The 19,299-nt window shown below is 42.0% G+C and overlaps 1 protein-coding gene across 1 annotated transcript in view; it reads right to left on the bottom strand.

Moving 5' to 3' along the window:
- Positions 1 to 18,594, bottom strand: part of LOC145404632 (uncharacterized) — a 195,711-nt gene extending 177,117 nt beyond the window's left edge. The window contains exons 1-2 of the mRNA XM_080276153.1: positions 18,575 to 18,594; positions 18,204 to 18,341 (exon numbers count right to left, since the gene is read on the bottom strand). Coding sequence (XP_080132279.1) covers positions 18,204 to 18,341; positions 18,575 to 18,594 — 158 coding nt within the window. The remainder of the gene's footprint in view (positions 1 to 18,203; positions 18,342 to 18,574) is intronic.
- Between the last annotated feature and the right edge of the window lie 705 nt (positions 18,595 to 19,299).

The following is a 19,299-nucleotide window of genomic DNA, read 5'->3' as shown; positions in this document are numbered from 1 at the left end:
GTAATAATGATAATAATAATAATAATAATAATAATAGTAGTAATAATAATAACAATACTCTCCCAAGGTAACAAGAACAAAAACACGCCAGATCAAACGCGCCGATAGCGATACAAAAATAAAAATAAATGATAACGTAGATCTGTTTGTATTTAATTGGAGCCTGTGTGATGTACGATAATTGAGTTAAAGAGGCGTTTGGTTGCCTTAGTTAATGGCTGCAATAACTGAGAATTTAGTGTTTGTTATCCATCACCTCTTTATCATTTACTACAGAGGGTGCTGCTGGAGGGGTGGGGTGTTTGGGAGGGAGTGGGTGCATGTGTGTTTGTGTGGGAAGGGTGCTTGTGTGTTTGTGTGGGAGGGGTGCTTGTGTGTTTGCGGGGTGGGGAGGGATGTGGATGTGTGTGTGTGTGTGTGTGTGTGTGTGTGTGTGTGTGTGTGTGTGTGTGTGTGTGTGTGTGTGTGTTTGTGTGTGTGTGTGTGTGTGTGTGTGTGTGTGTGTGTGGGGGGGGGGTGTTTGTGTAGAAGGGGTGTGGATGTGTGTGTGTGTGTGTGGGGTGGGGGGGTGTTCGTGTAGAAGGGGTGTGGATGTGTGTGTGTGTGTGTGTGGGGTGGGGGGGTGTTTGTGTGGAAGGGGTGTGGATGTGTGTGTGTGTGTGTGTGTGTGTGTGTGTGTGTGTGTGTGTGTGTGTGTGTGATTTGTTTTATTTGCTTGGTTGAGTTTTCTCTCTCTCTCTCTCTCTCTCTCTCTCTCTCTCTCTCTCTCTCTCTCTCTCTCTCTCTCTCTCTCTCATTAATTTTTCTTTTGACTCATACTTTTCATACTTTTTGCTTTCTCTTTAAAAATAATTTGTCGTGTTTTTTTTTTTTTTATGTTTTGAAATACCTGTGTGAATACTTACTCATTTATTTCTTCTCATCCAAAATTCTTTGTTCAGTATATGCCTGTTTTACATGTTCTCTCTATGTCTTAAAATACTTTACTTATTTACTTATTAACTTATTTTTTTTCCGTTTTTCATTCGCAAGTCTGTTTCCCTTTTTTCGGATATTTTTTTTTCTCTTGTACTCGGTCCTTTTTCTCAAACTTTTTTTTTTTCCCTCGGCAACAGTAATGTCATCTTTTTCTCGCAGCGAGTTTTTCATCGTTATCCTTCTCCAAACTTTTCTTTTTTCTTCGGCACGTCTTTTTTCCATAACCCTTCCTTGTTTCTCGGGTTAATTCGTCGTTTTCTCAGACTTTTCCTTTCCTCATGCATTTTCCTCACACTTTTTCAACTCATTTTCCTTTCCTCTTTCATTAAAAAAAAAAAAAGTCTTCATACACTTTCTGTAATATTTTTTTCTATTTGTCAAGTTTGTCGTAGTGTCTGTTTTTTTCTTTTTTTTTTTCTTTCTCTCCACATCACACTTTCTCTTTCCTTTTTTCTCTGTTTTCCACACTTTACTCCCCTCTTCTGTCCCCCTTCTCCTGTCCGTAAAAATTCTCCACGCACACACACACACCTCGTTTCATGCATGTTCTTCAAGGAGCGTCTAACCTACTTTTCCCCTCACCATCCCGGGCGTCGAGGGGAAAGAAATATCATAGTACTCCCTATTCCACGCGTCCCGTTTTCTTTCACCTCATCTTTATATTTACCTCCAAGATTATCTATACTGCCTTGTTTTTAGTTCATCATCCAAACATCCGCTTCTCACTTACAGTATATAGAAATTTACAATAGTTACTTTTTTTGTTCATTTTCCGTTTTTGTTTTCTGTGCACTGCGAGGGATCATTTTCTAAACTGAATAAAATTGATATATATATATTTTTCCAGCCTACATATGGTTCTTTTTTCTTCAGGCAAATGGAGCTGTAATTCATGTTTCTTTTTTTTTTTCATTATTTCTCTCACCTCCACAGCCGCCTCATTCCACCCACCCCACCCACTCCTCTCATCCCACCTACCCACTCACCCACCCCACCACTCCTCTCATCCCACATAATAAGAGAAATAAGAGAGTATTAGCTCAGGGAGTCCAGGCTGGAAGAATGGCTTGCCAATGGGTGCCAGACACGAGAGAGAGAGAGAGCATCAGGTCCCAGTGAGATGGTTTGTTCTTAGTGCTCATAGAAAATAAATATTGTTCTGTCGCAGGCATAAGAAAAGGATAGCACAAAACAGAGAGAGAGAGAGAGAGAGAGAGAGAGAGGAGAGAGAGAGAGCAAGGAAAAAGTGTGAAAGTGAGATGAGATGAGAAGGGAAAATGAGATAACAGGGAGAATGAGTTGCTCGCTGGCTGACACACACAAACAAGTTTACTACCTATGCCCAGAGAAGCAATTTTCTTTTTCCTTTCATGCTCTTTTTTATTTTTTCTTAACATTTCTGCAACGCGTGCGAAACTGGCCGTGGTTTATGCATAATAGTTGGCTAAAGTTTTAATGGAGGGAAGGAATATTTTTGGCTGATATAAATTGCCTGCTGTAATGGACGAAGGAGTAATGGCTTATTTACATAGAGATTAGGGCCATGAATTGTGTCAGTGTTAATTCGTTTCACTGCCTATCTATCTGTCTATCGAGTTTATCTATCTGTCTAACCTCATATATATCTATCCATTTGTCTGTATCTACTTATCTATAACCATTTATTAATATCTGTCTGTCTATCAAATCGATGTATATATCTTTCTGTCCGCCTGTCCATCTATCCAGCTGTCAATATCTATGTACCTATCTAATCTATCTATTTATCTATCCATCTATCTGACAGTCTGTCTGCCTGTTTCCAGACGCCATAATCCTTTAATGGGTGGCAACAAACAAATCACCTCCACGTCACCCTGTCCCACGCCATTGGTTGTCCTCCCTCCAACTTACACACCCCTGCCACATCTATCTTTCCTCTCCATCCATGACATTTTTTTCAAGCGATCCCCTGACGATTTTTTTCTGCTTCTTAGAGGGATTTTCAAAGCTTATGTACAGTCGGCATCAAAAGTCTTCTCATCTCCAGCTTTTCTCTATATGGATTTTTTTTTTATTTCCTTCACTTCAAGAGGCTTTTTCCCCGAGCTGTATAAATCGTCTGGTGGCGGCAAGAATACGGTATAATCGGGGTCATCGTACTGAATTGGTAAGCCTCATACTCCGGCTTACAGTATACTTAATGAAGTAAAACAGACAAACAAGCAATGACAGACAAACTAAAACACAGAAAAACACGCGAGTACATTTAGCCTAGATATGTGGAAGATATTTGTACAAATAAAAAAACAAGCACACCTAAACAGTAACCCTCACACTCCACCCTCTGACAAAGGAGAAAAACACCCACAAACACAACAGACGCAAAGCAGAACAAGCACACCCAAACAGCACCCCTCGTAAGCCACCATCTTAAAAAAAAAAAAAAAAAAAAAAAAAAGTGACAGACGAGAAAACACACCCACAAACACACAAGCACATCCAACCAAAACAAAACAAGCATCTCTATCATGTAAGCCTGATACTCCACCCTCTTAACAAACAAGTAGTGATAGACCAGGGAAACATACACAAACATACAGTCAAAAGGAACAAACAGACAAAGCAAGCACTCACAAATTATGGCTCTCACACTCCACCCTCTCACTAACTCGCCTGGGAAGGGAAAGTAATGTGAACTCGCTATAAACCAATGGAATCTTGTAATCTGTGGATGTATATTGGTGATGATATATAGAAGTCCCCCCCCCCCACCTCCACCCCATCTCTCTTTCCCGCCCTCTCTCTTACACCTCCTCCCACCCCTTCACCCCACCTTCTTCCCCATTCCAATCCTGCTTCTCCTCCCCATCCACCTTTCTTTCCTCACCCTCTTTCATTTCCCATCCTGCCTCCCCCCATTCTCTCTTTCTCCTAACCCTTCTCCTCCACAGGGTTTTATTCCCTCTCTTCACACCTCTCCAGCGCCTTCCCCACCTTCCCCACCTTCCCATTCTTACCTCCTTCTCTACCCAACCCCTCTCCTCACTTCCTTCCTCCTCCTCGCTTCTTAATTCTCTTGCCTCGACCCCCTTAGGTCATCAAGTTTTACCCTCTTCCCAGCAACACCTCTCCACCCTCTTTCCAGCCCTCTTCCCCATACCTTCTGCTTTCTCTCTCTCACCTCCCATTTCCTGTCCCCCCCCTCCTGCCCCCTCCCCCTGCCCCCTCCCCATTCACTTAAACCTGTATTTTGTTCGAGGTAGCATGACACCAACTCTGCACCCCTCCTTCCCCAACCACACCTCTCTCAGCCCCACCCAAACCCCCTCCCCTACCCCGTTTTTTTTTTTTGTTCCTTCTATCCACTCACATCACTCCTGCTGTTCCTCTCCCCAAACCCCTCCCCGAGCCCACTCCCATTTCCTCACTAACCCCCTCCTCCACTCCTCCCACAACCTCCCTCCCCTCCTCCGGCCCCCATCTCTGTTCACTCCAACCCCCATACTACCCCCCCATCACCCCCTATCCCCCTACCCTCCTGAAGCAGTAAATTATCCGGCAGTAGCATGACACTACCACTGTCCCCTGGTGTGAACAGAGAGAGAGAGAGAGAGAGAGAGAGAGAGAGAGCTAATGGATGGAGATTAAATGTCTTTGTCGTCGCCTGCCTCTTTGGATTTCTTTTTCACACTCACGCAGCTATAAACAGACTCACGTGCACTGTCACACACGCTACTTCAGTTCACCCCACTCCACACCTCGTCACACCTTACCACACCACACCTCACCTCACCTCACCTCACCTCACCTCACCTCACCTCACCTCGCTTCACGACACGACACCACTCCACACCTCATCACACCACACCCCACGCACCATACCACACCCACAAACCATACCACACGCACCTCGCCCCACACACCATACCACACCCACACGCCATACCACACCCACACACCATACAACACCCACACACCATACAACACCCACACACCAGATACCATCCCACCTCACACACGATACCACAACCCCGCACACTGAACCACACCACTCTTCCCCACTTCCCCTCCCCTTCCCTACCATCGCCCCCTTCCCCTTTCATCCCCATCCCTTCCCACTCCACACCACCGCCAATCATATTCCACTACCTTGTCGTTGCAGGTGGCAGTCGTCCCTAAGCATTTATATTTCTCAACCACTCTTTAAATTCACCCAGTCAATCTCACTCTCCACCTCTATAAAACCATACCACGAGTGAGTGCTAGGAAGGACTTTGAAGTGCAGGAAAGCGCATGTCACAGAGGGTGTAAAAAATGCAGTAAAACGGGAGAATCCAATCCCAGAAGAAACATACAAAAACACGCATGTCAACCCAGAATACACACAGGAAAGCACGACCACACTGAGCACGTGGAATTAAAACTATAAGTACAAAATCCCAGAATTCACACCCTAAACCACGTCATACAGACCAGAACACAAACAGAACACAAGCATAATTACAAGGAAACACAAACATGGAACAAATACATAAACACAGGAATAGCAAAATCCCAGTATGCGTATACAGTATAAAAACACGTGTAACATACATCCTAGAACACAGACAGGAGAGCACAAACAAGTACAAAAACACAAAGAACACCAGGTAAGCACAAGGCCTGCACATAAGAAAAACATGAAAGCTTAAAGAAAAACACACTCCTTAAGGTACACAGGAAAACAAGCACACACACACACACACACACACACACACACACACACACACACACACACACACACACACACACACACACACACACACACACACACACACACTACTGTCCTTTACTGCTGCTTAAATTAATCATTCTTTTCCTTTATGGCCGCCTTCCTCCTTTATGATTTTATGGTTTAAGCGTTTTATTATTTTATACCCGCACGCGTGAGAGAGAGAGAGAGAGAGAGAGAGAGAGAGAGAGAGAGAGAGAGGCGAAATATGGGTAAGAAAACAGTAGAAGTGAATGAAAGAAATTTAAGGAAAATTTAAAGTGGGATGAAGCACATTGTTTTTTTGTATAATTGTCATCCGATTTTGCGTATCAGTAAACAACCCTCGCACTGAAGGGTTAACTCACAAGCATCCACCTTACCTTACATCGCTAATTAACACCTGGAGAAAGTTACAGCGGACCACATCTCACCTGGAATAAAGAAAAGTGTATTTGAACCGTATATACAGCGTCTTATTTTTATATTAGTACATTAAAAAGATAACGAGATCTGATGTGAGAGGAGTAAGGCTGAGAGGGAGACCACGAATAGGATGGATGGACAGTGTGAAGAGAGCGCTGGATGCGAGAGGGATGTCTGTTGAGCAAGGAAGAGTGGCTGTGCGTGACAGAAATAAATGGAGAGAAATTGTGAATGAATAAGTGATGACGCAGCCCTGAGGGGATATTCTCCCGCATTTGGTCTGATCAGCTAGTCAGGTCAGGTGCGGGTAAGGGGATGGGTCTGTTATGATGTGGCAGGGGTAAACCAGTTCTGCTGTCGGGCCCTGCTGCGGATGTCACTGATTGCATTGCGCAGTTGACCCTTGTGCGGTGTGATGCGGTGAGGATCTGTCCGTTCTCCCCTTTGGGGCTAAGATGCGAATGAATGTGTTTGAATGGATGAGTAAATGGAGAGTGAGTCGTCCTGTCTCGGCTACCTCCCTTTCCTTGGGGGAAGCAGCCTAGGTATATAGATAGATAGATAGACATTAAAAAATATTACCTTTAGTTTATAAGCTTAGTCAACAGGCAAACGGCATATTAGTAACAAACCAGTTCTATATTAGCCATGTGGAGAGCTAGGGACAAATTTACGATGCTTTAGTCTACAACACAACCTTATCTAGGGATGTATTTCCGATTTTTTCTTTCTACCACCTGACGATTGTATTAAACTTAGGAAGAATTTGAAGGGGTTGGTGAAGTGTATATCTAACCCCTCATCTTCGAAAAGTCTCCCCTCATCTGCATAAAATCGTCTCGTAGCAAGAATAAGAATGTCATCGGAATTAAGGGTTTGTTGATGAATGGCCGACACACCTTGATTGCACTAAATTATCGAAAAACTACCTCCGCCTTGGCCCTCAGGTGTTAGTTAGGTATTTATAATGAATGCATGGGTATAGCTTAATCTTTTCATATCTTTGTTTAACCCTATGATTTTGTTTTATCATTTAAGGTGAGAAAAGACACAGGTGGATTAAAATTGCAGCAGAGAGAGAGAGAGAGAGAGGGGGGGGGGGAGGGGGGAATTATTTGGGGGTTGCGTGTGTCTATTTGTGGCATGGTTTTGACTTTCCTGATTTAATGAACGTGGTTTATTGTTTTACCTTAGTTGCCCCTTTTAGTGCTTCTCTTAATAAGCATTTTATTGTCCCTGTCTTCTTTTATGGCCAGTATATAAGATGGGAAAATTTTGAAACCGTGAATGATAAGTGAATGAAAGTATACAGTATATGGCCTGATTTTTCAAGACACTAGCTCATGCACTACGTTGACCTCTATTCATTGTAATCAGTCGACCACTAGACAATTTTAATGAGTATATAGAGTAGCAGGGACATGTGTTTTCATAGTAACTGACTTTTTTATCTATCCATGTGTTGCCTGACGCCGTATCCTGTAAGGGGTGGCTCTGAAAAAAGGGAACTAGAGTTATTTTTGTCCTTACCCTGGTATGACCTCACGTCGCACCATCATCTATCATGTATTTTACTATTGCCCCTCCACGTGATCATTGACCTAGCTCTTATTATACGCACCTTTTTATATAGTCATTGTCAATATATTTTCAATTTAGAGGTCAAACAAACAAGCAAGCAAAAAAATGCCTCTGTATAACATCTAATTTCTCTTATTCTTTTAGTTATCAGCGTTCCCTACCAACAGTCAGTTTCTCTCTCTCTCTCTCTCTCTCTCTCTCTCTCTCTCTCTCTCTCTCTCTCTCTCTCTCTCTCTCTCTCTCTCTCTCTCTCTCTCTCTCTTAATTACAAACTACCTGTAACTCACCTGGTACCTTGTCAGTAGTCCACTTTCTCACATACCTACGCTCATTTAAGCCAAGTTATTGTGGAGGTAAGGGTGGGTAATTGTAGGTGTTGGGTGTAGTGGAGTGGTGTGTGTGTGTGTGTGTGTGTGTGTGTGTGTGTGTGTGTGTGTGTGTGCGTGTGTGTGTGTGAGGGGGGGAGTTTACGAAAACAAAAACGGACATGAATGAAAGGACGAAAGAAGGGAAAAAAAATTGACGAATGTAAAAGAGAAAAGTTGGGACAGTTAATAAAGAGAAGTGAAGTTTTACACGAGAGAGAGAGAGAGAGAGAGAGAGAGAAACACCTTTATTTTCTCTGCATATTCTCTGTATTTCCCAGCACACCACGAATATTAGCAACGCAGCATACATAATATAGAGTACAAATTTACCAGGAAAGTAAAGCATTAAGTAAAGATAATAAAAGACAGGCAAAAGGTAGAGCAAAAATAATGATGGCAAAAAAAGATGAGGTAAGTTTTAATTAAAGGTGAGAGAGCCACGAAGGTACCTTAATTGAAATATACCTGGCCACGTAAACCCCCTTACCCCTTCCCTCCCCTCACCTCCAGTTTCAATTCCCCTTTCACCACTTCATTTTCTTCCCAAGTCAACTCTTCCCCTCCCCTCCCCCTTCTCCCTTTCCCCTCCCTTTCCCCTCCCCCATTCTCCCCTACCCCTCCTTCTCATCTTTCCCTCTTTAATTTTCCCTTCCCTTTTTTCTAGCTGCCATTTATTATATCGGCGACCTTACCACTCCCTCCCTTTCCCTTCAACCTTTCCTCTTTCCCATAGTCTTCCCCCATTGCCCTCTCATTTTCCCCTATTCCCTCTCCCTTTCCACATCCACTTCCTCCCCTCTCCCCCACCTTATTCTCATTCCTAATTCACTTCATCTCTTTCACGTTTTCCGTTTCCCCTCTTTTCTTTTTATCTTTCCCCACACCCTCCGCTTTTCCCATTCCATATCCCTTCTCCATTCAGGTCTTCCCCTCCGTTCAGCTCTCTCTCTCTCTCTCTCTCTCTCTCTCTCTCTCTCTCTCTCTCTCCTTTTCCTTCCTCCTTCCCCCGTCCTCCCTCCCCCTTCCCCTTCCCCTTTCTTACTATTGCTGGTACACACGAAAGCAGCTAATAGACCCTAATGAGAGAGAGAGAGAGAGAGAGAGAGAGAGAGAGAGAGAGAGTGAGAGAGAGTGAGTGAGTGAGTGAGTGAGAGAGAGAGAGAGAGAGAGAGAGAGAGAGAGAGAGAGAGAGAGAGTTATGTTTTAGAAAAGGAAAAAAAAGGAAGAGAAGTTTGAATGCTGGAGAGAGAGAGAGAGAGAGAGAGAGAGAGAGAGAGAGAGAGAGAGAGAGAGAGAGGAATAGAAGGAAATGATTGGTTGACCATAGGAGAGATACATAAACTCATCCATCCATCCGACTCATCATCCAACCAGCTAACTATCAAACCATCCATCCATCATCCATCCATCCATCCATCCATCATCCATCCATCCATCATCCATCCATCCATCCATCCATCCATCATCCATCCATCCATCCATCCATCCATCCATCCATCCATCCATCCATCCATCCATCTCAACTGCTTGATTTACAGTCCAAACAGGAAGGAAGAATGTTAACTGCTTCACTTAACATTATTTTGATGGTGCCCTCTTAGTGTTACATTGCCAGTGTACGACCTCGTTAGATATGGCATGAAGAGAGCATGTGAGTATAGACACGAGAGCATGTGAGGAAAGACACGAGAGCATGTGAGGAAAGACACGAGAGCCTGTGAGGAAAGACACGAGATCATGTGAGGAAAGACACGAGAGCATGTGAGGAAAGACGCGAGAGCATGTGAGGAAAGACACGAGATCATGTGAGGAAAGACACGAGAGCCTGTGAGGAAAGACATCCGCTTTGCCTCAGAGCTGTCGCATTTGCCTCCTCAGCGGTCACATTTGCCTCCTCAGCGGTCACATTTGCCTCCTCAGCGGTTAGATTTGCCTCATTCTACGGTACACACCATCAGGCCCTTACGAATCACCCTTAGTTGAATAAAATCGTCTGGTTAACTGAAAGAATATACTAGAGTAGTCCCTGTCATGAGAGGGTTTAAACACCGCTATGAAGTCCCCCCCCACACACACACACACAAAAAAAAAAGCGACCCCCGTGAAAATTTTCGAAACGTTTTGAGTGCCGACTAAAATAGCACGGTTAATTTTGGAGGTAGGGAATGAGAGCGTGGTTAGTTATTTGTGTGTGTGTGTGTGTGTGTGTGTGTGTGTGTGTGTGTGTGTGTGTGTGTGTGTGTGTGTGTGTGTGTTTCATAATGTTGGATGGTATGTTTAGATTATTTATTCTCTGGATTTGTTATTATTATTTGTTGTTATCATTATTATTGTTATTATTATTAGTAGTAGTAGTAGTATTTAGAGTTATTGTTATTACTATTATTATTATTATTATTACTTTTTATTATTATTATTATTATTTACTAATAGCAATAATAGTTGTGGTAATTTTGAATTCATCTTCTGAAAAACTACTTTTATGTAATTGTATTTTGAGTTTTACACGTATCTCGTAATATTAAATTGCATATTATTCCCTCTTTTTCATCCATTACCCATGTATTTTCCCATTTATCTTTACCTTTTCCCATTTATCTTTGTCTTATTCCTTTCAGCGTACACACATTCCATTACACTTTTCCACATTAAAATTTTCAACGTTTTTACATTTCGCATTTTTCCCAGCTGGGAGTTAATAGGGACGTGGACCTTTTAATATTTCTCTGGCTAATTTGGCGTGCTTGTAATGATGCCACGGGATTAATGAATTCTTTATTGCTGCACAGACTCATTTTAATTAGTTGGATGTCCTGCTTTACTTTTTTAGCTTTATTTTTCTCCTTTATATTTATTTGCTGTGGGTCAGGGTCGTATTTATGATTTTTGTGTCTTCATTTCTCTCTCTCTCTCTCTCTCTCTCTCTCTGCCTTGATGCTGTTCACTTTGTTCTCCTTTATTAGTTCTTTTATTTCTTCCCTGTTGTTGTAGTTCCTCTTTCATTCTGCCTGCTATTTCTTTTTATTAGTTCTTTTTCCTTCTCATCACTAGTCCATTGTTGTCGTTGCATGTATTACTAGAAAGCATTCAGAGACCGTATACCTCCGCCGATGCCATCGCCATTATAAAGGATCCGGATCCGTGGAGGTATTGTGTGGAATACATAGGACCGGGATCCGCCCCAAAATTTAATCAGTTGTTGCTTGACCTGTGGCCCACTCTTCCATAAATTATATTGAAATTCATGGAGAACTTCTGGAGGTATTGTGTGGGATACATAGGAATCCGGATTCGGATCCGGATGCGCCTCAAAATTTAATCAAATCTTTATTGGCCCATGACCCACCCTTCCACAAAATTTCATTGAAATGCATTGAGAACTTTTGGAGATATCGTGTGGACAAACAAACTAGCATAGGTGAATACATAACCTCCATCTTCGTTGGTGGAGGTTAATACAATCTCTTCTAGCCTTCACTTCCTCCTCCTTATCATCATCATCATACCACGTCCTCCTCCTCCCCCCATTTGTCCTCTTCCTCTCACCCTTGCTCCTCTACTCCAAATCTCTCTCTTCTACCCAGCCATCCCCTCCTCCCCCTTCTTCTCCACCATCATCATCTTTTCTCTCCTCCATCACCTTCCCTTTTCTTCCTCCCTTATTGTGCCTCGTAATTTGCACACTGTTCCTCCTCTCCCCTTTACCTTCCTACTAATATCTCCCACCTTTTTTACTCCCTCATACCCTGGCCATTGTTATTACCCTCTTTGCCTCCTTCTCTCCTTTATTAGATGCCTTCCTCTTAGTCCCATGTGTTCTTAATGGTATTCTTAAGTGATATTCTGTTCTTGTTCTTGTCAGTTCTTCTGTTCATGTATTTTTTCTTGTTGTCTTCTTCATACTATGCAAGAAAGAAGGAACCAAATGCTAGAATCCCTCAAGATTATTCGTCTCTTGTGTTTTTAATAGTGCCCTTGTGTGGTATTCTGTTGCCGTTCTTTGTGTTTTCTGTTCGAGTATTTTTTACGTTTTTCTTGTTCTTTTCTTTTTATTATGCATGAAAGAAGGAACCAAAGGCCTGAATCCCTCAAGATCGGTCCCTCGGGAAAAAAAAAATCAAGATTCTTTCATTTCGAGATGCCTGAACACATTGCGTTATAATGACTGCAGGTCGTAGGCAGAAGGAAATACAGACAAAAACAGTTCCAGAGTTGACCCGCCTCATACATGAACGGTTCTTGGTGTTATTTTGTTTTCCTTGTTCTGTTTTTGGTGGTGGTCTTGTTATTGGTGTTCATTTGTTTCAGTTTGATGGATGGGAACAAGAGAGGTTTTACTTCTACGGTACATTAATTTACTTGGGAGTTTGTCAGAAAAAGATATACATAAAAAGTTACTGTATTCAAGAGATCATTTATCACCGCCAGCGAAGTTCGAGGTTATGTATTCATCTATGTTTGTCTGTTTATTTGTCTGTCCACACGATATCTCCAAAAATCCTTAATGAATTTCAATGAAATTTTGTGGAAGGGTGGTCCATGGGCCAAGGAAGAAGTAATTAAATTTGGGGGCGGATCCGGATCCAGATCCTGCCACACAGTATCACCAAAAGTTCTCAATGAATTTTAATGAAGTTTTGTGGAAGGGTGGGCCATGGGCCAAGAAAAAATTGATTAAATTTTGAGGCGGATGTAGATTCGGATCCGGATCCTGTGTATCCCGCACAATATCTCCAAAAGTTTCTCAATGAATTTCAGTAAAATTTTGTGGAAGAGTGGGCCATGGGTAAAGGAAGAATTGATTAAATTTGGGGGTGGATCCGGATGCTATGTATTCCACATTATATCTCCACGGATCCGGATCCCTTGTAATGTCTATGGCACCGGCGGAAGTATGCGCTGTCTGAGTGCTTTCTAGTTTTTTCCGTTTTATAGTTTAGTGAGTGTCTTGATTTCTTATTCTGCTCCTTCTTTTCTCCTTTTTCTTCTTATTATTCTTATTCTTCATATTCTCTTCTTTCTATTATTATTCTCTATCTATCTATCTATCTATTGCCAGACGCATCAATCCCGTTTGGGGTGGCCACAAACAAATCGCCTCCAAGTCGCCCTGTCCCCCGCCATTATTATTATTATTAATTATTATTATTATTATTATTATTATTATTATTACTACAACTACTACTACTACTACTACTACTACTACTACTACTGTAAGAGAGTGTTCAGGTTGCTAAACCCTATCTTTAGCATTAATATCCCACTTATCAAGGAGGGATTTTTTATGCAATACCTTTTCAAATACTTCAGAGATGTATATAATGTTAATATTTTTCATGAAGAGCTGGATATTCTGAGATCTCGGATTGACTGGATACAAAGGCACGAGGACAGACGCAATCCTTGTATGTTTTATGGCTATTAGCTTAATTCTATCATGACTTTTATCCCACATTTTATATGTGTGTGTGTGTTTGTGTGTGTGTGTACATGTATGTGTATATGAATGTGTGTGTATATGTATGCATATATGTGTGTGTGTGTGTGTGTGTGTATACTGTATATGTATAGTTGTTTTATATAATTTTTTTTAGTTTCACTTTTAGTATTGCTTATAATTTAGATTTTTTAGTTTTGGTAACTTTTATGTACAGTCATATGTGGCCTTTTATTATTATTTTATTAGATTTTAACTTTTTTTTTTTCTTATTTCTTAGTACATGCTTATATAATTTTTTACTTAGTTCTGTAGATTTTCTGTTTTTATAATTTGCAGATATTTATAATGATTTTTTTTATCTTTATATTTTTTGTCTTAGCATTATGGTTTACTTATTTGTATTCTTTCCTGTGTTTTAAAGCTTAATTTGTAATCTTTTTATATCATTAATTATAGTTTGTATTGCCCTAAGAGAGCAGCAGTGATTTGTTATTTTTATGTACAGTATGTGCATGTGAGTGTACTGTATATGTATATGTATTTATACGTATATATGTGAGTATATTGTGTACAGTCTATAACTTTTTCAGTGATTACCAAATTCCATCTTTCGGAAGGATATGTTATTGTTAAGTATGTTCTGTACTGTACACAGGCCTCTGGAATTTCTGGGTTATGTAATATTATGTAATCTGTATATGTATACTGTATTACGAAATAAAGAAATGATGATGATGACTACTATTATTATTACCATTATTTGAGAGCCAGCTTTTGCTTAAACGTTGGTTGAAATTAAATTCCTAAGTCAGACCACTACATTTTAGAGGGTGAATATTTTGAGGTATTGCGTCTTGTAATTAAAGGTCATTTCACAGTAAATTTTACAACTATAATTATCCTTCATGTCTCAGGAGGAGTGGATTACAAGCAGTTTTTTTTTCTCTTCTCGCATACCATTAAATTGCAAGCTCTTTTTTTTCTCAAGCTCTTTTTGCCCTCAAGCTCCTTTTTTCTGAAGCTTTTTTCTCAGACTGTTTTTATCTCAAGCTCTTTTTTCTCCTCACATACAGTTTAATTGCAAGCTTTTTTTTATTCTCTCAAGCTCTTTTTTTTTTTCCTCAAGCTCTTTTCTCAAGCTCTTTTTTCTCAAGGTCTTTTTTGAAGCTTATTTCTCAAGTTCATTTTTTGTTCATTTTTAGGTGCTTTTTGTCGAGCTCTTTTTTTTCTCTCATGCTCCTCTCTCATGTTCATTCTCTCAAGCTTTTTAATCAAGCTCCTTTTTTCTCAACCTCTTCTTTTCTCAAGTTCCTTTTTTTTCCTCACTTTTTTTTTTTTCTTCAAGCCCTTTTTATCTCAAGTTCTTTCTCAAGCTGTTTTTTTGTCAAACGTTTTTCACATGCTCTTTTTCGCAATCTATTTTTCTCTCAAGCTCTTGTTCCTCTCCTTCCATCTCCTATAATTCATTTTTACACCTCTGCTTATGGTCGTTTGCGCCCTTCACCCTTTCCTCTCTCCGATTTATTCGCGGTGCGTGGAAAGACAAACCTGTTTTTTTGGCCAATATATCTTTTTTGACTGCACGCTGCCCCTCTGCCACCCTCACTCCCCCTCTACTCCCCTCACTCCCTCTCTACTCCCCCCTGTACTTCCCTCACTCCCTCTCTACTCCCCCCTGTACTTCCCTCACTCCTTCTTCCTTCGTATCACTGTGTTGTATCTTATTGCATCTTTCGTTTGGTTATGCATTTCCTTAGTTTTAGTCCTGTTGTTCCAGTTCTATCTGTATTCTTTGTCTCTCCGCTTGTCTGTCAGTGTCTGTTTATCCATGTCTACCTCTGTCTCTGTCTGTCTTTCTGTCTGTCTGTCTGTCTACTGTCTGTCTGTCTGTCCATCTACCGGTATGTCTCTTTATCCAGTGTCTGTCTCATGGCTCTGCGTATTTGTACATTATTGTTTTTCCTTTTGCTAATCTTATGTGTAATTATCCCTGCCTTCATATATTCTTTCTGTAAGCTACTTAACGCCGCATCCAATTAGGTAGGAGCTGGACCAAGAGACCCATAGGGATTATATTTGTCCCTACTCAGTAACAACTCCATCCTTCCACAACACTCCACCCTCCCTCATAGACTCCCATACCTCGTCCCTCCACCTCCTTTCCTATCCACCCTATGTTTATCCTCCCTATGCCTCACATGGACCCTTATTCCCAGTGGTCTTCGGAGGCTCCCTTTTCCCCATTATTATTTTTCTTCTCTGACGCATGAGTATTATTTTGTATTACGTTAGTGCTAGTGAGGGACGCCTTCACTTGGTGGCACTGATATGAACGGGCGGTGGAGCTGCCTGGTTGTACGAACTTTACTTAACCATTCTGCAGTCCACCGGGTTCACGTTTCAGATGAACCTGAGGCTACAACAACAACAACAACTATACTACTACTACCACAACCACTACTATATTACGTTATCTTTGCACACCTACTCGATCTTAAGAGGTAAAAAAAAACATTAAAGAGAATATTTAAGATAGTAAAATAATCGCGCAAGAAAGAGGCGCCAGAGAGCCTTCTAAAACCACGAGTCTGTCTATTGGTTCTTCTTGGGGCAATATTGTCACCGGTAAATTAATCTTCATTGCCTCTCTCTCTCTCTCTCTCTCTCTCTCTCTCTCTCTCTCTCTCTCTCTCTCTCTCTCTCACACACACACACACACACACACACACACACACACACACACACACACACACACACACACACACACACACCTTCTTCCACCACCACCACGACCACTACCACCACAACCACCACCACCACCACCACCTCCTCCTCCCCCTCCCACACGCCACCCACACCACCCCACTCTCACCCCTCCCGCACCACCACACCACACCCACACCAGGTATTGTTCCGGTGTTTCCCTGGAGATGTGGGAAGGATTGCTTGTGGAATTAGAGGGTAAATTATGTAAGTTAGTAATTACCTTGTGGAGGGGACACTACCTTCCCTGCCACACAAACTTTAGATTAATCTTAGTTGGATGCCGGCAGAAAAAAAGGAGAAGGGGGACTCTCTCTCTCTCTCTCTCTCTCTCTCTCTCTCTCTCTCTCTCTCTCTCTCTCTCTCTCTCTCTCTCTCTCTCTCAACTTTAACCCTCCTCCCCATCCTCCTCCTCCGTTATTTCTCGCTCCCTCCTCTCACTTACATCCTCTGTGCTTTAATCTTCTCACACTCTTGACCTCTCCATCAACTTTTTACCTACCTGTCTTCTCTCCGCTTAGTCTTTCTCTCTCGTCTCTCTCTCAACTCTCTTCCTTTCTCTTCTTTCATTTCCACTCTTTTCCTCTGCCTCGTTTCTTCATTCCTCTCGACACAATCCTCTTACAGCTCATCTTTCCTTCATCCAATCTTAGACCGCTTCCCTATTTTCTCCTCTTCCCCCTCCTTCATTTCTCTCCCCTCTCTTTCTCTTTCATTTTTCTGGTCTTCCCCATGTCATCTCCTTACCCCATTTTCCCCCTCCTGTCCTCTCCCTCCTTTCCCACCTTCTCCTCCTGTCGTCCTTCCTATTCCCTCCCCATATCTTCCCCATCTCGATCATCTTTTCTATCCAGTCATCATCTCCTCCCAATCCCTTTCTCCATCCCTCCTCTCCCTCACCGATCATCCTCTCTGTCTTTCTTTAGGCTGCTCTTTCATCCTGTCTCTCCCATCTCCGGTCTTTCCCCCCCCTACCCCTGTCTCTTTCCCTTCTCTCCCACCTTTCTACCCCTCCCCACCCATCCCCTCTCCAAACTTCCGTAACCCTTGGCTATGCTAGGCTTAACTCTCCTACCTAAAGTGACGTGAACAAATGAAGCCACGTGCACCACCAGACTCTCACAAGCGCGTCAGGTGAATGTTTGTAGCAGCTAATGGTGATGCTTTAGACAGGTTGGACGCAGAGGGATGTATTTAGTAAAGATGACAGAGAGTGAAATGTTAGTAAAGAGAGCAAAGTTGATGGGAGAGTTAGGAGGGGAAGACCAAGAACCATGTTACTTCCTTTGTGTTACTCATTACAATATCATGGTGAAGTATTGTGGTATTCACCTGAAGTCTTAGGTAACCCTTCGGTACCTTGACATATTTCTAAGCTCGAGTGGTGTCTTAGTGGTCAGTGAAGTCGACTGGTGTAACCTATAGAGTTAAGGGATAATTTCAGTCTGGCTGCCGCTAAACATATTCAGATTAATAGAAGCTTATCTGAATGAAAAGATTAAAATTTCTATCCAACAACCAATTCAAGGTGTTTTCATCTGTTTATATTTTATTGAGGTGACCAGCTTTATTGAGGAGGACGTTTTTCTGTCTCTCAGCCTTTGACGCTTTCTTTTAGCATTACAGAAAATTGCTTCATTCTGGGTAAGAGGCCCTTCATTTCACATCTCCAGTAGGTGGATGGAGATTTTTCAGTCACATAATTTCACGATACGCGAACCCTTACATCTTGCGTGTGGTTATGTATCAGGGTGTTTTTTCTTTCCCTTTTCCCCTTCCTACTCTCCCGTCTGTCTATTTCCCGGCCTCAGTTCCCAGTTCCACTTGACCCTCAGAGCGAAAACAATATACTCCCTTCTCATACTCTCTCCGTGTTGGTCCGAAGTCTTGTTACCCCTCTCCTCGAACCTTTTACCGAGTGACCGTAAACAATAGAGCAGAGGCGGCGGCCGGGGTAAACCGCCCTGGATTGGCCGGATGCTTGAAACCCGGACATCCAATCAGCGTGGAACGAGGGCGGGGGCTGTCGGTTTTCGTACAATTATCCGTCGGGCTGTCGGGAGAATGGGAGGTAAGGTTTTTGGAATGGGCAAGGCGGAACGTCAAAACACAGCTGACTTACACGGGGGATACACACACACACACACACACACACACACACACACAAAACAGGAAGAAATAGGACGACACAGACTCTCCCTGACATACCCCTTCCCCAAAACATCCCTTTCTCTCTTATTTTTCCCCTTTCTTTTCCGTCAGACATATCACGCCTCCATCACAAACCTGACACTCCGCCCTGACATCGCGCGGGAAGTTAGGCCAAAATTTGCTCTCGTATCTCATAATCGTGTTCAGGATCTCGGGGACAAACAGGTATTAGACGGGTTTTTGTGAGTTTGTGAGACCTCCGTGTGTCAGGTCCGTCAGTGTTATTCAGGGTAGCATCAGACTCTCTCTCTCTCTCTCTCTCTCTCTCTCTCTCTCTCTCTCTCTCTCTCTCTCTCTCTCTCTCTCTCTCTCTCTGTCGTTCTAGCTTATGAGATTTTGGTATTTGATCTCTTATTCTTCAAGTTTCCTTCATTCTACCTTTAGATTATTTTATTTTTCATGTTAGGAGAGACCACTCGTTCAGAATGGATTTTTTTTTTACTTTTTTAGTGCATTTTTTTTTTTTATCTCTAGTGCAATATTTTTTTTTTATTCCTACTACTGCACGACGATTTCATTCAGCCCAGGATGCACCCCTCGCACTGAAAACTCAAAACAACAATTTATTTTTAATCTGTAGCTCTGTAAATGATGCGGGTGAAAATAATGAAGATAAAATGCACCGATGAAAATGATGGAGGTGATGCAAATGAAGGTTAATTTGGGGGCTTTGGGAAAATATAACTTCTGCTGGAGAGGAAGACTTAATAGGAAGCTTGAGGGTAATAAAATGGCTGATGAACATGAAGCTACCAGACCTGTTAAGCCAAAGAAAGAGCCGGATTTTTTTCACTAATTAT

Source organism: Coenobita brevimanus, chromosome 64 (assembly GCF_032717465.1).
Source record: "Coenobita brevimanus isolate Jiangsu-jjx chromosome 64, ASM3271746v2, whole genome shotgun sequence".
NCBI lineage: Eukaryota > Metazoa > Arthropoda > Malacostraca > Decapoda > Coenobitidae > Coenobita > Coenobita brevimanus.
Note: the sequence above shows the minus strand (reverse complement) of the source record. Positions and strands in the feature narration are given on the sequence as shown.